Raw genomic sequence first — 21404 nt, forward strand, 5'->3', positions numbered from 1 at the left:
GCTGTCTGCCCTTTGTCCTTTTAAAGAGTGACATGTCTATTTTATAGTGGGGGGGCCTTTAGCATATTGATCTGCTTACAAAATAGAGCTAATTTTCCTTTAACCTCTTCCTCCAACCACAGCCTGAGCATAAGTCTGGCGGAGTACTCCCCAGTTATACCCTGCCCAAAGGTTTGGGCATTTAAAGTGGCCCTATACTGCTAAAAGTGCAGGAGAGCCTCTTGCACAAGTTAAATGGTCACCAGCTTTGGCACATTTTGGCTGCTATTGAAAAGCAACATCCAGGAGGCTTTGAGCCCTGGTGATTGTTCAGTTGGTGTGGGAAGGAGAAGTGATGGGAGGTCAGTCACCTGTCTTTTCTGCCATCTCCACAAGTTTGCTGTTAGCTTCTTTTCTGAGGCGAGCTGGGTGAGTCCCACTTCCTGTGGGGAAAATGAGTCCAGTGACACCCTGCCTCATTATCGTAGCATTAACGTGCTTCCGTCTGTTCCAGATGAAAATGCCCCACCCCCACCCATCGGGAAAATCCTCAGAAGTGCAAATGATCCAAAAGGGGCAGTGATCCAACATCGCTGGGTTCTTCCTCTTTCCTCCTCTGAGGAAATAAACGTATCCCAGGCACAAAGCAGAGCAAAATCACCCAGATTCTTCCATATTGCAATGGTGTCCACCTTTTTCTGATTGACTCTTCAGGGGTTGGAGTCGCCAAAAACCAAAAAGGGCGAAGGCAAAAAAAAAGTCTGAAAATATTTTTTGATGAGGAATCATGTAATTATAACACCGTTAATGATCTGTAATGAATGCAAATGCTTGCAGGCCACTTCAGATGTGTTAGCCGCCTGCTTTTTTTTTTCTCCACCATCCCTCCCCACCCATACACTCAACCATTGCCACCCAGTTGGCTGTTTGTTGCTCAGCAGCTGTGTGTGTGATTGTCATTATGTGATGATGTCAGTGTGCATGCTCTGACTCGTACTGGCAAGTGTTCAGACACACTGACCTTAGCGATCACTGTGCTCTGTATTGTCAAGAGATACTTTTTTTCTTTAAAGCTGGTCTTTTGCTCAAGATCAGAATGAAGAAGCCAACAGTGGATTTCTGAAACCCCAATTTCTCTTCCCTGCACTCTTACAAGGCACTCGTGAAGTCGAGGCTAGAAATTGGGACACTTCTCCTTCCTACAATCTACCTGTTATACCCTCATACTGGCAAAAGCACACAAAAAGTAGCAAAGTGCTTAATATAAATGCCATTTGACCTGGTTTGGGCTCTGATATGATCCTATTTGCTAAATGTGCAGGAGAGCCTCTTGGACAAGTCAAGTAGCCACCAGCTTTGGGACCATTTTGTTGCTGTTCAAAAGCAACAGCCAGGAGGTCTTGAGCCCTGGTGATTGTTCTGTTGGGGGTGTGGGGGGGAGGGGGATGAGTGGCGATGGGAGGTGAGTCACCTATATCAGACGAATATTGCTTACTGTTCCAGGATGAATTGAGGTTTGGAAATATTAAGGTGAGGGGGGAGAATTCAAAGATGGCAGGGGCACAAAACAGGCGATTGTAGATCAACTGCAATATGTGTTTCCAAGCTACGGTAGTATAGTGGTTATGGAACCGGACTAGAAATGCAGCAGAGTATGGGTCCAAATTCTACCACAACACTTCGAGAATTTGAAGTTATTTCCATCTTCCAAAAAAATTTAAGCTGCAATCAGTAAAAGTGACCATGAATCTGTCAGTCATTGAAACCCCAACTGCTTTAGGGAAGGAAACCTCCCATCCTTGATTCCAGTCCCATACCAACTCTAAATACTTCACTTTAGCAAGCAGTTGTATCAAAATCATTACAAGTGGCTCAAGACTCCCCACTACAGATGGGCAATAAATACTGGCCTTGTTGATGTCTGTATTCTGAGAATGAATACACTTTGCACTTAAATAACTTTTACCCAGTTATAATTGATTGTGTTCATGACAACATCTTTATTCAGCTAACTTAGTTTTACGTTTTTCGGACTTTCTAGTGAAAGCAAAGTGTTGAATATAATCTGTTTGTTTCTAGGAGTTGATTTTCAAATGAAGAAACTATTGGTTGATGGTGAAAATACCACATTACAGATCTGGGACACAGCTGGCCAGGAGAGGTAAAGGTGACTTTGTTTAAAATGAGAAACCTGACCGCTTTTCTAATTAAAATTTTGAATAGGTCAGAATTTAAAATAGGCATTCTGGCCCTTCATTTTATTTAACTTTTCTATTTTATTACATAGGTACTAATTAAGAATATTCACTTTAGCTGCATGCAAGCAGTGTAGTTGTGTGGCCTGTTAAAAGATTGATTCAATGGAAGAATTTCTTGGTGATACAAGAAGTAGCAAAGCATATGTACAAATAAATGAAAAATGACAGGCAGGAAAAGGCCTGTCCCATATAATTGTGATGCTTTGTGCATCTCCATACTTACAAGTTAGGCTGACTGGCCTGTAATTACTCGGTTTATCCCTTTCTCCTTTTCTAAAGAATGGTACAATGTTAGCACCACACCTGTGGCCAGAGGATTGGAAAATGATGATCAGAGCTTCCCACTTAACCTAGAACCATGTGATTTTTCTGCGAGAGGCAGATAAACCTGGGTTTAAAAACCCAGGCCAATTAGGAAAGAAAAATCTAGTGAATGCCTCTTTCCCCCAATGAAAACCAGTCCAGGGAACTACTCTGGCCCTGAATAATGTTAGAGCATATACCTATATGAAGGACATTGGAGGCGAGATTCAACTTTCACCTGCATGATAACCTGAGGGAGCAGAAATGACCACATGCCAGCTGTAGAACCTGGTGTTTGGTTCCATTGATTACAGTGGAATAAGTAATTGGTTCAGTTCAACAAAGGCTGAGCGATGCCACCTGGGCAAGAAACCTGGCAGAAGGAAAAGGTCCCTAAATGGTAAAGGTGAATATTACCCCTACCATGTTCTGCTAAAGGTTCTCCCCTTTTTTATCTGTGCTTCTAAAGGAACTTGTTTTCCATCCAAAGATTGGGTTTCAGAGAGAAACCTATTTGCACATGAACGGGTAGAGTTTCTACTTTGGGCCCAATCGGCAATCCGGGTGCAAATTGTGCCTCCCAAATTGCACTAGTTTTGAGAGGTTTTGTTTATTCAAGGTTCCACTCAAATCTCTTGCAAATCGCCATATATAAAATCTGCCATGGACCAGCACATTCGGGCAGTGTTTTCGAACATATTTTTTAAAATTTTGCTTTCAAAAGTATTCTTTGATTTATTTGAGTGGTAACTTGGTGCAGTTTTATTAATGCAGCTGAAAATGGATGTATCTCAAAAAATAAACATTTTTAATCAGTGTCTTAGCCCTGAGTAACTGGATTTTAAATAAATGAAAATAATTTTTTTTTAAAAACTATATAGAACAACTTACTAGTTATATTGGTGTACAGTAATCAGTTTCTTCATAAATTAAATGTTCCAAAGCTTTTGATACATGCCTAACTTGCTTAATTTTTCGGGCCTTTTTGAAGACTCACAAGCAGGCACATTTAGTGCAAGCTCACAGTGGTGATTGGTTCAGTCCTTGGGTGTGGCCAGTTTTGTGGGCAAGGAAGCTTCTAGCTTGCCGTTTTTGAAACTAGCACAAAAGATCATGGAATCTCAATTTGTACTGGACACAATTTGTGCTTGAAGTTCCACGATCGTTTGCACTGGTTTGGGCAACTGGGGCTGGAAGGAAATAATTAGCGGAAACTCCAGGCCGGTATATGAGAAATGGCTCATTGAATGATGAACCTGTAACCTGTGGCTCATCATTGCTGGACTACAGTCGTTTTTATACACCATTGTACATGGATAATATGGAATAATCAGTTTTGACTTTTGTTCAGAATCTCTGCAGTATAAACATATTTCCATTATCGACTTTCCAGTTCAAATGCTCATTAATGATGCTGCATGTTTCTTTTTTTATCCCAGATTTCGGAGCATTGCCAAGTCCTATTTCCGTAAAGCTCATGGCGTGTTATTACTGTATGATGTGACTTCAGAGACCAGCTTTCTGAATATCCGAGAGTGGATTGACGAAATTAAGGTTCAAATCACTTTATTGGCTTAACCAAATTGCCCAGTTTTGCCAAGGGTTTACTCTGCTTGAAACCTTTTCACATTAGGTTGTTCTGGCATTGTGCACTTCCAGGTACATTACTATTTCGAAGATCCTTTCGCTTAAACCATGTTGGTAATCTAGCTTGTTCTTGGGTAACTTTTTTTTTAATCTGTATGTAGTTGTTGGCTTACCCTTTGACACTTTCTCCATTATTTCAGGGGTTTTCCAGAGGTCTGTGTGTGTGTGTGTGTGTGTGTGTGTGTGTGTGTGTGTCTGTGTGTTCAATAATCCTTTTTGGTCCTCCATTCTGCTTATTAACTACTGAAACCACTGCACGTTTATCAACTTTCTTCAGGTAATATGTTTTCAAGTGCATGAAACCTCACTCCTGTTACCATGCAAGACTTGATCGCTTAAATGTTCAAACTGCATTTCCTAATAATTAACATACAAAAACCTTAACCCATTCCTCTATCCTTGTTTTGGGGACTAAGACTACATGCAGGATTGGGTGCCTAATGTTTGTGTTGACGTTTTCATGTTTATGTTAAGTGTATAGTTTCTTCAGAACTTCTCATACTGGGCTCCACTCCTACAGTGTGGGTGGTAGGGGAGTGGTGTGATGTATATGATAAATGCATAAAACACAATGAGAATATAAACAACATGCATGACTTGGGGTAGAATTGTTGAAGCAATGCATTCGAGAATAATCAAATGAGAAAGATAATCAAACTGACTGGTTTGATCTGGAGCTACAATAACCTTTTTTCTTCAAGTATGTGGTTTCAGTCGTAAAGGTTTCTGTTGGGAGCAGGTGAGAAAGAGGTCTAGGGTTCCCTTTCAGCCTTCACCTGGTCTTATTGTAACAGGGTTTAAATTTTAAACATACTGTGTTTTTGGTTCCCCCTTGGTGAATCCTTGTTCACTGCTTTCCAATTATAAGGCAAGGAAACCAGCACAACAGGCTTTCTCAGGCTTAAAGAAAAGTGAAATTTTATTGAACTTAAACTCTAATTTGGTTAATGCCTATGGATACATGATGCGCCCAAGCTAGCATGCATAAGTGATACACACATGCAAATAGGGACAGAAAATAGCAAAAGAAAAATGAAGTGGAAAGGTTTTAGGCAATATCTGAAGAGTTGTTACATTTTTTTTTTGAGCTCACTGTAGAGTCCTTGATTGTAGGTAGATCCTTGCATTTCGTTGGGGCCCAGTATTATTCTTCAACCTTGTTTGCTTTAGAAGTCTTTTATCTCTTGGGGTTCATGTGTATTCAGTGGGTTTTGGTATTCTGTGAGAAATTGATGGGAGCAGACAGACAGGGGAGGAGGTCTACTTCAGTCCAGGAGCATTCTGCTTTCTGCAGGCTCTCAGTTCCAAACTGTAAGTAGCCAGTTAGTCATGTGACTAACTAACTGGTCTGACCATGTCTGTTTGTGGATTGAATTGGAGCAGGGAATAGCTCCTTTTGTCTGCAAGCACTGTCTGTTGATATGCGAAAATGTCTTTCCAGCCTGGGCCTGGAAACCCCTTGTTACAGGCCTTCGCTTCTTCCCAGCAACAATTTAAAATTTAATGTCCATGTGGCAAAATTAATGTTCCTCATTCTTGGCAGGTGGGGGCCTGCATGACAGTTTCCTAAATCGTAACAGCATTTCCTACAAATGTCAAAACAATTTCTGTTGCATGATTATCTGGTTCATTCGCAGCAGCTGACATTTTACTGATCATTCAATGCTACAAACATCAATTGGGCATTTAAAGGAGAGAAAATTACTTGCATTTATCTTGTGCCTTTCAGATCTTCAGGTCGCAAAGCCCTTCAGTTAATGAATTAATTTTGACGTGATGTCACTTCATAAGTTCTAATTTTTTTGAGAATTTATGCACTGCAAGCTTTGACAGATAAATGGCCAGATAATCAGTTTGTGATGTGCTTGAGGGATAAATGTTGTTCAAGACATTGAACTTCCCTGTTCTTCAAATAGTGTCATGAGATAACAATACTAACAGAAAAGGAATGCAAAAGTCTTCAAACATATAAATAGTAAGAGGAGAGATCGGGACCACAAAGGCGACCTACGCATGCAGGAAGAGGGCATGGCTGAGGTACTAAATGAGTACTTTGCATCTGTCTTTACCAAGATGATGTCAAAGTCACAGTGCAAGAGGATGGGCTAACAACTGATAAAGCAGAGGTATTAGAAAGGCTGGCTGTACCTAAAGTTGACAAGTCACCAGGACCAGCTGGGATGCATCCAAGTATGCTGAGTGAAATAAGGGTGGAAATTGCAGAGTTACTGGCCATAATCTTCCAATCCTCCTTAGATAAGTGGATGATGCCAGAGGACTAGAGAATTGCAAATGTTACACCCTTGCTCAAAAATGAGTGTAAGGAAGACCAGCAACGACAGGCCAGTCAGTTTAATCTCAGTGGTGGGAAAGCATTTAGAAATGATGATAATCCGGGACAAAATTAACAATCACTTGGACAAGGGTGGATTACTTAAGGAAAGCAGATTTGTTGAGTTTTTTGATGAGGATAGTGTGGTTGATGTGGTGTATATGGACATCCAAAAGGCATTTGATAAAGTGCCACATAATAGGCTTGTCAGCAAAGCTAGAGCCAGCAGAATAAAAGGACTGTAGCAGCATGGATATGAAATTGGTTAAAGGACAGGAAACAGTGGTGGTGAACGGTTGTTTTTTGGACTGGAGGAAGGTACATTGGGCTTTTGCAGGGATTGGTACTAGGGCCATTGCTTTTATTAATCTATAATAATGGCTTGGGTGGACAGAGCACAATTTCAAAAACTGTAGATGACACAGAACTTGAAAGTATTGTGAATTGAGGAGGACGGTGATAGATTTCAAGGGAACACAAACAGGCCGGTGGAATGGGTGGACACATGGCAGATGAAATTTACTGCAGAGAATTCTAAAGTAATACATTTTGGTAGGAAGAATGAGAGGCAATATAAACTAACAGTGCATTTCTAAAAGGGGTGCAAGAGCAGAGACACCTGGGGATATATGTGCACAAATCATTGAATGTGGCAGGGCAAGTTGAGAATGTGGTTTAAAAAAACATACAGGATCCTGGGCTTTCTAAATAGAGGTGTAGAGTACAAAAGCAAGGAAGTTATGATGAACCTTTATAAAACACTGGTTCAGCCACAACTGGAGTATTGTGTCCAATTCTGGGCACCGCACTTTAGGAAGGATGTAAAGGCTTTAGAGAAGGTACAGGAAAAGATTTACAAAAATGGTTTCATGGATGAGGGACTTCAGTTACTTGAATATATTGGAGAAGCTGGGGTTGTTCTCAGAGAAAAGGTTGAGAGGACACTTGGTAGAGCTGTTCAGAATCATGAAGTTTAGACAGTAGATAGAAAGAAACTCTTCCCATTGGTCAAGAACCAGAGCACATTGATTTAAAGTGATTGACAAAAGAACCAAAGACAACATGAGGAAAAACATTTTTACGCAGCGAGTAGTTAGGATCTGGAATGCACTACCTCAGTGTTGTGGAGGCAGATTCAGTTGTGGCCTTAAAGGGAATTGGATAGGCACCTGAAGGGGAAAAAAAAATTGCAGGGCTACAGGGAAAGGGCAGGGGAGTGGGATTAACTAAATTGCTCTTAAAGAGCTGGCATAGGCTCATCAGGCTGAATGGCCTCCTTCTGTGCTGTAATTGTTCTTCATTCTATAATTCGGAGATGCATAGAAACGTAAATAGGAGCAGGAGTAGGCCATTCGGCCCTTCGAGTCTGCACCGCCATTCAATATGATCATGTCTGATCATCCAAACTCAGTACCCTGTTCCCCTCGATTCCTTTAGCCCTAAGAACTATATCTAACTTCCCTTATGTCTACCTGAGAGGACAGATGGGGCATCAGCTGAAGTGCCAGATTGGATTGCATGCTCAAGTCTCTGGAGTGAGGCTTGAACCCACAACATTCTAACTCAGGCGAGAGTTGTTACTGCTGAGCCAAGGATAAAGGCTACATTCCACAAACAAAAGTAATCAATTGGATGTGAAGTGCTTTAGAATGTCCTGAGGATGTGAAAGATACTACATAACATTACCCATCTGTTTCTTGCTCTGTGTATTGATGTGTGGGGCATTCCACTCCTGCCTGAACCAGTATGTTGAGCTGGTATTGTTTGCCCTAAAGATGTTATGTCAGTACTAGAAGGCAACATTCTCTGTCTTGTGTGTAAATCTGTTCTTTATAAACTGGTTTATGATTTTAACTATCAGGAAATCTTTTATCTCTTATCTACAGTGAAACTTGGATAAATGGACACTTTTATTCAGAAACCCAAATAACTTGCATGGTAAAATATACAAGAGGCACTCTGAAATCACAGACTCAGTGAATTACAAGCTATGGACAGCCTTCAATGTACCAAGCCCATTTACAACTTAAAACATAGTACACATAAGTCAGTGTGAGTGGGTAGCGATTTTTGTGAAAGAAATTCATTTTGTGGATATGGAGAGCTCTTTACCCAGCATCTATAGTAGCAGAGACACTACTCCATCTCTGGGATTGACTGCTTCTTGGGGATGTAGCAGTTTCACTGCTGCTATAGATGTTGGGTAAAATAATCACCATTCTGCTGGAACATTGTGAAAATAAGGACACCTGCAAAAAAAAGACAGCTGATGCCAGTCTCCAAAATGTCCACAATATACAAGTTTCACTATATATGGTTCCAAAAACAAGATAATCTTTGTACAATAAAACAGTGCTAATGAATAATATCTTTTCAGAATTCTGCTGATATTGCGATACCAATTATCTTAATTGGGAATAAAATAGATTTAAGAAATGAAATGCCTCATACGCAGCGTGGCACTGTGCTGACTGCCCATGGAGAGAAACTAGCAATGGTAAGAGTGATAACACTACATATCGTTATTTAACACAATTTAGCAATTGATGTCATATAAATCCTCCATACCCAAAGAAAGTGCCATAATATGGAGCTATTTTCAGCTTAAATCAAAATTTTTTAAACAGTTCATTTCATATTTAACCATTATCTTATGGCCAGTTTGTAAAATAGAAGCCCAGCAGCCTGGTACATTGAGTTAATCCAGTATAGTGGTTGTCATGTTGCAAATTGTAGGCCAACCTGTTTATAGATCAATACAGAATAAACCTGTCCTTCATCTTTCTCTAGACTTACAATGCTTTGTTTTGTGAAACAAGTGCAAAGGATGGGACCAATGTGGTGGAGGCTGTACTGCATTTGGCCAGGTAAAGTCACTGCTAACAATATGGATCACAGGTGTTTATGTAAGCAGCAATATTCTGTTCTAACTGCTGTAGTTATGTGGGTAGTAAAATGTATTTTTTTTAAAAAGGAAGAACTTGCATTTTTATACAGTGCCTTATCGCTGCCCCTAGACTTCTGAAAGTACTTTTTTTTTAGAACATTAGAACATTACAGCGCAGTACAGGCCCTTCGGCCCTCGATGTTGCGCCGACCTGTGAAACCATCTGACCTACACTATTCCATTTTCATCCATATGTCTATCCAATGACCACTTAAATGCCCTTAAAGTTGGCGAGTCTACTACTGTTGCAGGCAGGGCGTTCCACGCCCCTACTACTCTGAGTAAAGAAACTACCTCTAACATCTGTCCTATATCTATCACCCCTCAACTTGAAGCTATGTCCCCTCATGTTTGCCATCACCATCTGAGGAAAAAGACTCTCACTATCCACCCTATCTAACCCTCTGATTATCTTATATGTCTCTATTAAGTCACCTCTCCTCCTCCTTCTCTCCAACGAAAACAACCTCAAGTCCCTCAGCCTTTCCTCGTAAGACCTTCCCTCCATACCAGGCAACATCCTAGTAAATCTCCTCTGCACCCTTTCCAAAGCTTCCACATCCTTCCTATAATGCGGTGACCAGAACTGCACGTAATACTCCAGGTGCAGCCTCACCAGAGTTTTGTACAGCTGCAGCATGACCTCGTGGCTCTGAAACTCGATCCCCCTACTAATAAAAGCTAACACACCATATGCCTTCTTAACAGCCCTATTAACCTGGGTAGCAACTTTCAGGGATTTATGTACCTGGACACCAAGATCTCTCTGCTCATCTACACTACCAAGAATCTTCCCATTAGCCCAGTACTCTGCATTCCTGTTACTCCTTCCAAAGTGAATCACCTCACACTTTTCCGCATTAAACTCCATTTGCCATCTCTCAGCCCAGCTCTGCAGCCTATCTGTCCCTCTGTACCCTACAACATCCTTCGGCACTATCCACAACTCCACCGACCTTCGTGTCATCCGCAAATTTACTAACCCACCCTTCTACACCCTCATCCAGGTCATTTATAAAAGTGACAAACAGCAGTGGCCCCAAAACAGATCCTTGCAGTACACCACTAGTAACTAAACTCCAGGATGAACATTTGCCATCAACCACCACCCTCTGTCTTCTTTCAGCTAGCCAATTTCTGATCCAAAGCTCTAAATCACCTTCAACCCCATACTTCTGTATTTTCTGCAATAGCCTACCGTGGGGAACCTTATCAAACACCTTACTGAAATCCATATACACCACATCCACTGCTTTACCCTCATCCACCTGTTTGGTCACCTTCTCGAATAACTCTAAGGTTTGTGAGGCACGACCTACCCTTCACAAAACCGTGCTGACTATTGCTAATGAACTTATTCTTTTCAAGATGATTATAAATCCTGTCTCTTATAACCTTTTCCAACATTTTACCCACAACCGAAGTAAGGCTCACAGGTCTATAATTACCAGGGCTGTCTCTACTCCCCTTCTTGAACAAGGGGACAACATTTGCTATCCTCCAGTCTTCCAGCACTATTCCTGTTGACAATGACGACATAAAGATCAAGGACAAAAGCTCTGCAATCTCCTCCCTGGCTTCCCAGAGAATCCTAGGATAAATCCCATCTGGCCCACTTTACATCTCCAAAGTAATGCAGATGGGTTCTAGTTACAATTTGTGCATGACAAACCATATGCCCAAGTTCCACAACAGAATGAACGAGCAGTAGTGTTGGTTGAGAGAGTGATGTTGGTCTGGATATTGGGAGAGTTCACTGCTCTTCTCCAAATAGTGCTATGGTGTGATGTTGATCCTCATGTGTTGGGACTGTTCCTGCATTGGGACATGTATTCACAATCACTTTCCTGGAAGAAAGTGCAGAAGATGATGAAATCGTCAAACTGCACCCAGTAAAAGTTATTATTTGGAAATATGTGTTGAGCAGGTGTCTGAGTTATAGATCCAATGACACTCATCTTTGCCCAGGAAAGGCACTATTTGAGTGAGCCATGATGGTCAGTGATGATCATGAAGGAAATCAGTATTAGAGAAATGGTGCTGGGATAATTGATGGGTTTGAAGGCTGATAAATTCCCAGGGCCTGATAATCTATATCCCAGAGCACTTCAGGAAGTGGCCCTAGAAATAGTGGATGCGTTGGTCGTCGTCATCCAAAATTCTATAGACTCTGGAACAGTTCCTACAGATTCGAGAGTAGCTAATGTAACCCCACTATTTAAAAAGGGAGGTAGAGAGAAGTAGGGGAATTATAGACCAGTCAGCCTGACGTTGGTAGTGGGGAAAATTCTAGAATCCATTATCAAAGATTTTATAGCCGAGCACTTGAACAGTGGTAGAATCGGACAGAGTCAGCATGGATTTACGAAAGGGAAATAGTGCTTGACAAATCTACAAGACTTCTTCAAGGATATAACTAGTAGAGTGGATGTGGTTTATTTGGACTTTCAGAAGGCTTTCGACAAAGTCCCACATAAGAGATTAGCGTGTAAAATTAAAGCGCATGGGATTGGGGGTAGTGTATTGCGATGGATAGAAAATTGGTTGGCATACATGAAACAGTAGGAATATACGGGTCTTTTTCCGAATGGCAGGCAGTGACTAGTGGGGTACCACAGGGATCAGCGCTAGGACCGCAGCTATTCACAATATATATTAATGATTTAGATGAGGGAACTAAATGTAACATCTCCAAATTTGCAGATGACACAAAACTGGGTGGGAGGGTGAGTAGTGAGAAGGATGCAGAGGCGCTTCAGGGCGATTTGGACAAGTTGAGTGGGCAAATGCATGGCAGATGCAGTATAATGTGGATAAATGTGAGGTTATCCACTTTGGTAGCAAAAACAGGAAGGCAGATTATTATTTGAACGGCTATTAACTGAGGGGGGAATATGCAACGAGACCTGGGTGTTCTCGTACACGAGTCGCTGAAGGTAAGCATGCAGGTGCAACAGGTGGTTAAAAAGGGCAAATGGTATGTTGGCCTTCATAGCGAGAGGATTAGAGTACAGGAGCAGGGATGTCTTTCTGCAATTATACAGGGCCTTGATGAGGCCACACCTGGAATATTGTGTGCAGTTTTGGTCTCCTTATCTGAGGAAGGATGTTCTTGCTATAGAGGGAGTGCAGCGAAGGTTTACCAGACTGATTCCTGGGATGGCGGGACTGACGTACGAGGAGAGATTGAGTTGGTTAGGATTATATTCGCTGGAGTTCAGAAGAGTGAGGGGTGGATCTCATAGAAACCTATAAAATTCTACCAGGACTTGACAAGGTAGATGTAGGAAGGATGTTCCCGATGGTGGGGGAATCCAGAACCAGGGCTCATAGTCTAAGGATACGGGGTAAACCTGTCAGGACTGAGATGAGGAGAAATTACTTCACTGAGTGGTAAGCCTGTGGAATTCGCAACCACAAAGCAGTTGAGGCCAAAACATTGTATGTTTTCAAGAAGGAGTTAGACATAACTCTTGGGGCAAAAGGGGTCAAAGGATAGGGGGGAAAGCGAGAACAGGTTACTGAGTTGGATGATCAACCATGATAATGAATGGTGAAGCAGGCTTGAAGGGCCGAATGGCCGCCTCCTATTTTCAATGTTTCTATGATCACAGCTGTATCTTACCCTGTCTTGTGTAATGTCTGCACTCGCTAGATAACAATCAGAAATGGGAATCCTGACTGTTTTTGACTCGCCTGCTAATTAGAAGGATTGAGATATGGAGGAAGTTCTGCAATCTAGACAAATTTGGGATTGGTAGTTCTTCCCTAATTTCCAGAGTGTTTTAATGGTGGTGCTTCATGAGCTGCAGGTGCCATCTGTTGCACTGTGAAGCTGGGTGCTGCCGCACAGGGAGGGAGGGAGAGGAAATCACCAGACAAACTGCATAGACTGCTACACTGTTGTACGCTATTCCAGGCTGTAACATCTGAAATTTGAATCCATGCCTTGTTGCCAAACTAAAATAGAAGTGAAGAACCTGTCTCAGAACAGCAGGAACAAAAGACCCCTGCATGCATCGCAATGGTGAGACATACCCAGTTAAGAGTATTCTCTGTTGAAGTGCTGTTCCACAGCATAAATTAATCTCAATCCATGAAATGTAATGCGCTCCAGTGAGGTAGGCTGGATAGATCTGCCACGCTGTATGCATTAACATAATTTGTTTTCATTTCTCTCCATAGAGAAGCCAAAAAGCATGTGAGAACCAGGGATGGTGTTGAACCAGTGACAAAGCTAACAGCAGATGGGAAAAAGGCACTGAACAACTGCTGCAAAGTGTAGAACTAGTACTCAATCGATTGCAGTCTTTCACTGACCTCTATTAAGCCATAGGTTATTCATAGGATTTGTGATGTTTGCTCACAATATGCTATCACAGATTTTTTTCCCCCAAACCTTTGCTCTCATTTGAGAGCATCTCTATTTAATGGCCAATATATTTGGCAGATACTGTGTATATTTTTATGAGGGTATATAGGTTTAGATGTACATATTTGAGCACAAGAACACATGTTGCCTATTCTATTTTTGATGGGTCTTGCATTGATGCAAAACTGACTTTAAAAAGATGTGCAAGGAATGTAAAAAGTTAAATAAACATTTTTGTAAAATGAAGGAATTTGCTTTTTGAAATAACGTATCTGTTCAGTAAAAGCTGTCTGGTTAGAAACTGAAATAAAACTATCAAAACAAAATTCGGGTTTGTTGTAATCATTTTTCAAATGATTTCTTTCCCCTTTCCTTCCCTAGCACTCCAAGAAGATTGATCAATACAGCCAGTATCTGTATAGACTCCTTTTGACTGTCTAGATTACTAAAATCTATCTGCACTATTACTTATTTTTCAGCTTTGGCCATGTGTGATGTACACTAGTTATAACAGCACTTGTATATTATGATTTGAATCAAATTGAGACAAAAATGAGTCATGCCTGCCAAGAATGAGGCACATATATTTTGCCACATGGACATTAAATTTTTAAATTGTTGCTGGGGAGAAGGCCTATTATGAGGGGTTGCCAAGCCCCTGACTGGAAAAGACATTTTTTGCATAATAGTGTTGGAACAAAGGAACCAGTCCCTGCTCCCCAATACACAAGAGCCCTGGTCAAACCAGTCAGTCACATGACCACCTGCACAATTAGGGGAGTTTTAAATTGGCCAGAGAATTGAACTCAAAGCTGTTTGCTCCTGGATTGGAAAAGACCTCTCTCCTGTCTGCTCTCAACTCCTTCTCACCAGCTTTGGAATTCATTGAAGACATATGAACCCTGAGAGAGAAAAGTCTCCTCCAGTGAACGAGGTTTAAGAAGAATACTGGGCCCCAACGAAAAGCAAGATCTACTTGCAAGCAAGGACTACAGCGAGCTCAAACCACAATCACAAAAATCCCTCTTCAGAGATTACCTCAAACCTCTCCAATATTTTTTTTCCTGTCTCTATTTGCATGTACGTATTGCATATGCATTGCTCCCATGGGGTGTGGCATGTATCTAGGCATTAACCAAATTAGTTTGTTTTAATAAATTACACTTTTCTTCTTTAAACCTAAGCAGGCCTGTTTGCTCATTTCTTTGCCTTATAATTGGAAAGTGGTGAACAAGGATTTACCGAAGAAGGGTCACTGACCCGAAACGTTAACTCTGCTTCTCTTTCCACAGATGCTGCCAGACCTGCTGAGTGGTTCCAGCATTTCTTGTTCTTAATTAAGGATTTACCAAGGGGGAGCTCAAAACACTCTTTTTTTTTAAAAAAAAAATTAAATGTTACAATGAGACCAGGTGAAGGCTAAGAGCGACCCCCTAGCCATCTTCCTCACCTGGTCGTAACAATTACAAGTTGCTAAAATAGCTCGAGTGTTTGTTTGTGCTTATGGGTTTCCCGTGTGCTGTAAAATCCGGGTGAGTCCTTTCTCAATGTATGTAAACTCTCCAACGTTGAGCTGCATAGGGACCAGAAGACTGGTTTTGGTGGGGAGAATGAGAGGGGACCTTTTTAAATCAGGTTCCCTGCACTGCAAAGATTCTCCCCTCGTGATTGTTGAGTGTGAAGTGAGTTCAGTGGCATTGGGTGGCAGCTCTCAGTACAATATTGACTAACCTAGTACAAAGTGGCTATGGCAGTTCAGGCTTTTCCCAATCACATATTCACAACAAAAAAACAACAAAAATGTTGCTTCATCTGAAACCTTTGTCCTTTTACAAGACATGTATGGTTTAGCAGACTAGGCTTAACTATGCCCCCAATTGCAGTGTACAGATCACTAGCGTAATAGGACATCTGCTATGTTTTCATCTCTAGTCTCAAAAGGCAGAAATTAACAATGTGTGCAGGCTAAAGGTACTTGATCAGCTTTGTCAACAGGCTAATATAGAAATCCTAAAATAAAAGCAAAATATTGCGGATGCTGGAAATCTGAAATAAAAACAAGAAATGCTGGAAATACTCAGCGGGTCTGGCAGCATCTGTGGAGAGAGAGAAGCAGAGTTAATGTTTCAGGTCAGTGACCCTTCAGAATATATTATATATAATATATAAATTCACAAGTTACACAGGCTCTGCATCTGTATAGTATTGAAATTTAGTGTGTAGTGGGGTCTGTCATGCAGATCCCCACCTGCCAAGAATGATGCAAATTACTTTTGCCATATGAACATTGATATAAAACTGTTGCTGGAGTGAAGAAAGGATTCATTAAAGAGATCACCAGACCTTAGAATGGAGGACATTTGCATACTAAGAGATGGTGCTTGTGGAGACAAAGGACTACTCTGTGAGCCAATTAACCCAGATGGTATTTTGATCAGACACTAAATTTGTAAGGAAGTGCATTCCAAGGACTGCTAAAATGATGCAATCCACAAAAGCAGGAGTGGTTAAGCCAGTTAGTCTCATGACTAACCTGTTGGCCAACTTTTTTTTTTTATTGTGCCACACAGGAAGGAACAGAAGGCAGTTTGCAATTGAAGCTGGAACAAGGAATAATCTCTCCTGGCTGTCTCTCGCTCCCTTTCTCCCAAGCCACCGGTGCCAAGGAAGACACGTAAACCTCAAAAGACTCCAACATGGAAACAAGTTGAAGTGTGCACTGGGCCCCAACAAATTGCAGGACTTAGAGGCAACCAAAAACTCCACATTGAACTTAAAGGACTTTAAATATAACCCCGATATTGCCTCAAACTTTTCCCCTTTATTATTTTCTACTTTTTCTGTGTGTGTGTGTGTGTGTTTATCATGTATGCATGCTAGCGTGGTCGCGTCACATATTAGTAGTCGCTAACCAGATTAGAGTTTAAGATTAATAAACTTCCACCTTTCTTGTTTAAATCTAAGGAAACCTGTCTCATTTCTTTGCCTTACAATTGGAGCAGTGAACAAGAATTCACTGAGAGGGAGCTAAAAACATGGTGTCTCTAAAATTAAACCCTGTTATGATTAAACCAGGCAAAGGCTGAGAGGGAATCCCTAGACCCCTTCTCACCCGATCGTAACAGGTCTGATAGGTGATCAGACCAGGAAATGGTCAGGTTTCGCTGTAGACCTTCCAGATGCAATACTGTAGATGGAGATGTCAAAGGAAATTGGAAGGTATAAAACATTTGCACACTGTCAATTGATGCTGTCAACTTATTTTGCTTACTTCTGGGGGTGAGGGAACCTCAGTCATAGTTTGGGAAATACGATAAAGGCTTTCATGTGCAATCTTGCAATTTGGATAGGTTTTGAGCACACCAAGTACATGAAGACAAAAATTATTCATAGTTATAGTGCAAACAAAGCATTCATCCCTTCTATTGTCAATAGATCCCACACATTATGTACTATAGATCAAAATAGCAGATCCAGCTTTTCATTATAAATAAGGATTGGGGCAAAATACTCTCATGATTTTGCGGTAGGAATAACGGTGAGGCCATCAGCACTCACAGTTAAGGAGTAAATTGGACGTCCACTTCCGATCTTTGCACATGCACAAACACAGAAATCAGGAAATTGCTGTCCGAGTTGCCCTGCTTCTTCACAAGCTTTCTAACACTGGTACCTTGCTGAGAGCTGCAGCATTCAAACATATGAAGGGTGTGAATTTGCAGTACTTACCCACTAAACATGCCAGAAAAAGTTAGAGCTGGTCCATTCAAGTATAAGTGAATTTTTAATGATATGGTTTAAGTCTTACTTACTGCCATACAACCTCTCTGCCACTGAAAATGTAATTTTACAAGTGTGGTGTCACATTCTTTTCTTTATTCTTGGATTTTTTTTTTAAAACTTTGCGCCCTCAATCCCATCTTTCCTCATTTACTTTCTGCATATAATTTTACATAGAATATTTAATTCAATCTTACACGTTCTGGTTTGGACTCTGCATGTTTCAGTATGGATTCACAGTTGCTTGCCCTGGGCATAGCCCAGATCCCCTGCCAAGGGTGTCACATCGTTTCAGACTCCTGATGACTAAGTTGCAATGCAAAAGCCCACAAAGTCCGTGGGCAGCTGTAAGTGCTGTTTTTTGCCACTGACCACAAAATTCATTGTGATTCATCAGACTGGTTCCCAAAATGTGAAAGCATGCCATATCAACTGTACCACTTATAACCTTCAGTTGCTGCTTTCACATATGGATCTGCCAACACTATCATAGCTGTCTAAGAATTATGTTTCATGTAATCACCACATCATCTACAGAACAGAAGCTGGTCATTTGGCAAAACTGGCATATGTTGGGAGTTATGTTCCACATCAGCCTCCCCACCAACCCATCTTCATCTAAGCTAATCAGCATATCCTCTATTTCTTTACGTAATTATCTAGAATTCCCTTAAATGCATCTACGCTATTCACCTCAACTACTACTCTTCTCCAGTTGAATCTGCAGGATCTGGTTGTGGGTTTACAGTTAATCACGCCATTTGTTGGGACCTAGATTACCTAAAACTAAGACTCTGTGCAGTTTACTGTTCCAGAGGTAAAGTGCTCATATCTGCTGCAAAAGGACTATTCCATTCTGAGATATTTAGGGGAAGGGTGTACTGTTCTTGTGCCCAGCAAATATTAAACATGTTTCCCGTAGACAGGAATCATTTTGTATGTGGGAGTTAGAAACATAGAATGGTTACAGCACAGGAGGCCATTTGGCCCATTGTGGCCCTGCCAGCTCTCTGCAAGAACTCACTTAGTCCCACTACCCTGTCTTTTCCCAGTATTCTTGCAAATGTTTTCTCTTCAGATAACTATCCAATTCTCTTTTGAAGGTCTCGATTGAATTTGAAAACCTCGAATGAAGCTGCCTCCACCAAACTTTTAGGCAGTGTATTTCAGATCTTAACTATGCGCTGCATAAGAGATTTTCCACGTGTTGCTGTTTCTTCTTTTGCCAATCACCTTAAATCAGTGTCCTCTGGTTCTCGCTCCTTCCATCAATGGGAACAGTTCCTCCCCATCTACTCTGTCCCAACACCTCTATTAACCTTAAAACTCTAATTCAGTTAAAACGACTACGAATACGTGACACGACCACGCTAGCCTACATACGCGATAAACACACACAAACAGATAGAGACAAAAAAGTAGAAAGAATAAAAGGGGAAAAGCTTGAAGCAATACCTGGGATTTATTTACTGTTTTTTGCATTCGATGTACAATCTTGCCGTTTCGTTGGGCCCAGTGAACGCTTTCAAACTTGTTTCAATGTAGGAGTCTACTCTTGAGGTTTAAGTGTTTTCAGTGGATCTGAAAATTCATGAGAGCGAGAGGCTCTTTCATCAAGTTCAGTTGCAGTCTGACGCAAACTGTTCTGTGAGCAGTTCAAAACCAAACCTGGGCTAGCAGTTTAGTCATGCGTCAATTAGTTAGTTTTTTAACAAACCCTCCTATTTTTGTGGATTCCTTTCATCTTAGCAGACACCTACAGTGCGGGGTGGGAAATGGAATGCCAGCTTGTTCCACAATGTCTGGTGACCAAAATGCATTTGGGTTAATTGGATCAGGGAGCTGTTCTATTGTTTCGACAGGCAACTGTCTCTTTGTATGCAAGTTGAAACAAGTTATCTTTTCAGTCCAGCAACAATTTAAAATTAAAAGCAAAATACTGCGGATGCTGGAAATCTGAAATAAAAACAAGAAATGCTGGAAATACTCAGCAGGTCTGGCAGCATCTGTGGAGAGAGAAGCAGAGTTAACGTTTCAGGTCAGTGACCCTTCTTCAGAGGTTCACCCTGTTTTAATTCCACCCTTCTATAAACTTGGGTGGCGCAGTGGTTAGCACCACAGCCTCACAGCTCCAGCAACCCAGGTTCAGTTCTGGGTATTGCCTGTGTGGAGTTTGCAAGTTCGCCCTGTGACCGCATGGGTTTCGGACGGGTGCTCTAGTTTCCTCCCACAGCCAAAGACTTGCAGGTTGATAGCTGAATTGGCTATTGTAAATTGCCCCTAGTGTAGGTAGATGGTAGGAGAATTGAGGGGAGGTGGTAGGGAATATAGGATTAGTATAAATGTGTGGTTGATGGTTGGCACAGACTCGGTGGGTAAAAGGGCCTGTTTCAGTGCTGTATCTCTCTATGACTATTGCTGATTTGAAACTGACATAACTCATCTTTTCCAGCAGATGGAAGCAATCATACCTAGGCACTTTGTACAGTAGAGAGCTATGCTTGGCCAAAATACTTTTAACTAATAAATCCAATAGAAAATTTAGGAGAAATTTATTACCCAGAGAGTGGTTAGAATGTGCAACGCACCACCAGCTGGTGTAGTTAGGTGAACAGCAGAGATGCCTTTAAGGGGAAGCTAGATAAACACATGGAGGGAGAAAGGAATAGAATATATTGATAGCGTTAGACGAAGAGGTGTGGATCATTTTCCCCACTGCCTGAGAACAGGATGGAGGCTTTCAAAAGGGAATTGGATAAGCGCCTTAAGATAAAGCAAGGTTAGACAGGAGTGGGAGCAGGTGAGGTACTTGAGCCAGTGTGGACTTGATGGGCCAAATGGCCTCCTTCTGTGCTGTAACTTTTCTATTCTGTAAAACCGCTGACAGCAGGAATATGCAAAATACAATATATACAATGAGGAGTCCATTGTTAGTACAGCTTCTCCTGGCAAATGGAGTATAATGTGGGAAAGTGTGAAATTGACCACTTTGGCAGGAATAATAATAAAGAAGCACATTATCTAAATGATGAGAGACTGCAGAGCTCTGAGATGCAGAGGGATCGAGGTAGCTTAGTGCATGAATCACATAAGGTTAGTATGCAAGTACAGCACGTAATTAGGAAAGCTAATAGAATGTTATCGTTTATCATGAGGGGAATTGAATACAAAAGACGGGAGGTTATGCTTCAGTTATACAGGGCATTGTTGCGACTACATCTGGAGCACTGTGTACAGTATTGGTCTCCTTATTTAAGGAAGGATATAAATGTTTTGGAAGCAGAGTAGGTTTACCAGACTAAAACCTGAAATGGGTGGGCTGTCTTACAAGGAAAGATTGGACAGGCTAGGCTTGTATCCGCTAGAATTTACAAGAGTAAGAGGCAACTTGATTGAAACATATCAGATCCTGAGGGGTCTTGACAGGGTGGATGTGGAAAGGATGTTTCCCCTTGTGGGAGATTCTCAAACTAAGGGACACTGTTTAAAAATAAGGGGTCGCCCATTTAAGACAGGGATGAGGAGAACTTCTTTCTCTGAGGGTCGTGAGTCTTTGGCATTCCCTTGCTCAGTGGAAGCAGAGTTTTTGAGGGTCGTGAGTCTTTGGAATTCTCTTGCTCAAAAGGCAGTGGAAGCAGAGTCTTTGAATATTTTTACGGCAGAGGTAGATAGATTCTTGATAAGCAAGGGGGTGGAAGGTTATCGGGGGTAAATGGAAATGTGGAGTAATCAGTTCAGCCATGAACTTATTCAATAGTGGAGTAGGCTCAAGGGGCCTACTCCTGC

General features: G+C 41.4%; 1 protein-coding gene across 3 annotated transcripts in view; it reads left to right on the top strand.

Moving 5' to 3' along the window:
- Positions 1-14164, top strand: part of rasef2 (RAS and EF-hand domain containing 2) — an 80442-nt gene extending 66278 nt beyond the window's left edge. For all 3 annotated transcript variants that reach the window (XM_068017753.1, XM_068017755.1, XM_068017756.1), the window contains 5 exons: positions 2059-2140; positions 3980-4094; positions 8897-9016; positions 9310-9386; positions 13652-14164. In XM_068017753.1, the coding sequence (XP_067873854.1) occupies positions 2059-2140; positions 3980-4094; positions 8897-9016; positions 9310-9386; positions 13652-13751 (494 nt within the window). In that variant the 3' untranslated portion in view covers positions 13752-14164. The remainder of the gene's footprint in view (positions 1-2058; positions 2141-3979; positions 4095-8896; positions 9017-9309; positions 9387-13651) is intronic.
- Positions 14165-21404: the final 7240 nt, after the last annotated feature.

This window comes from Heterodontus francisci, chromosome 38 (assembly GCF_036365525.1).
Source record: "Heterodontus francisci isolate sHetFra1 chromosome 38, sHetFra1.hap1, whole genome shotgun sequence".
Taxonomy (NCBI): Eukaryota; Metazoa; Chordata; class Chondrichthyes; order Heterodontiformes; family Heterodontidae; genus Heterodontus; species Heterodontus francisci.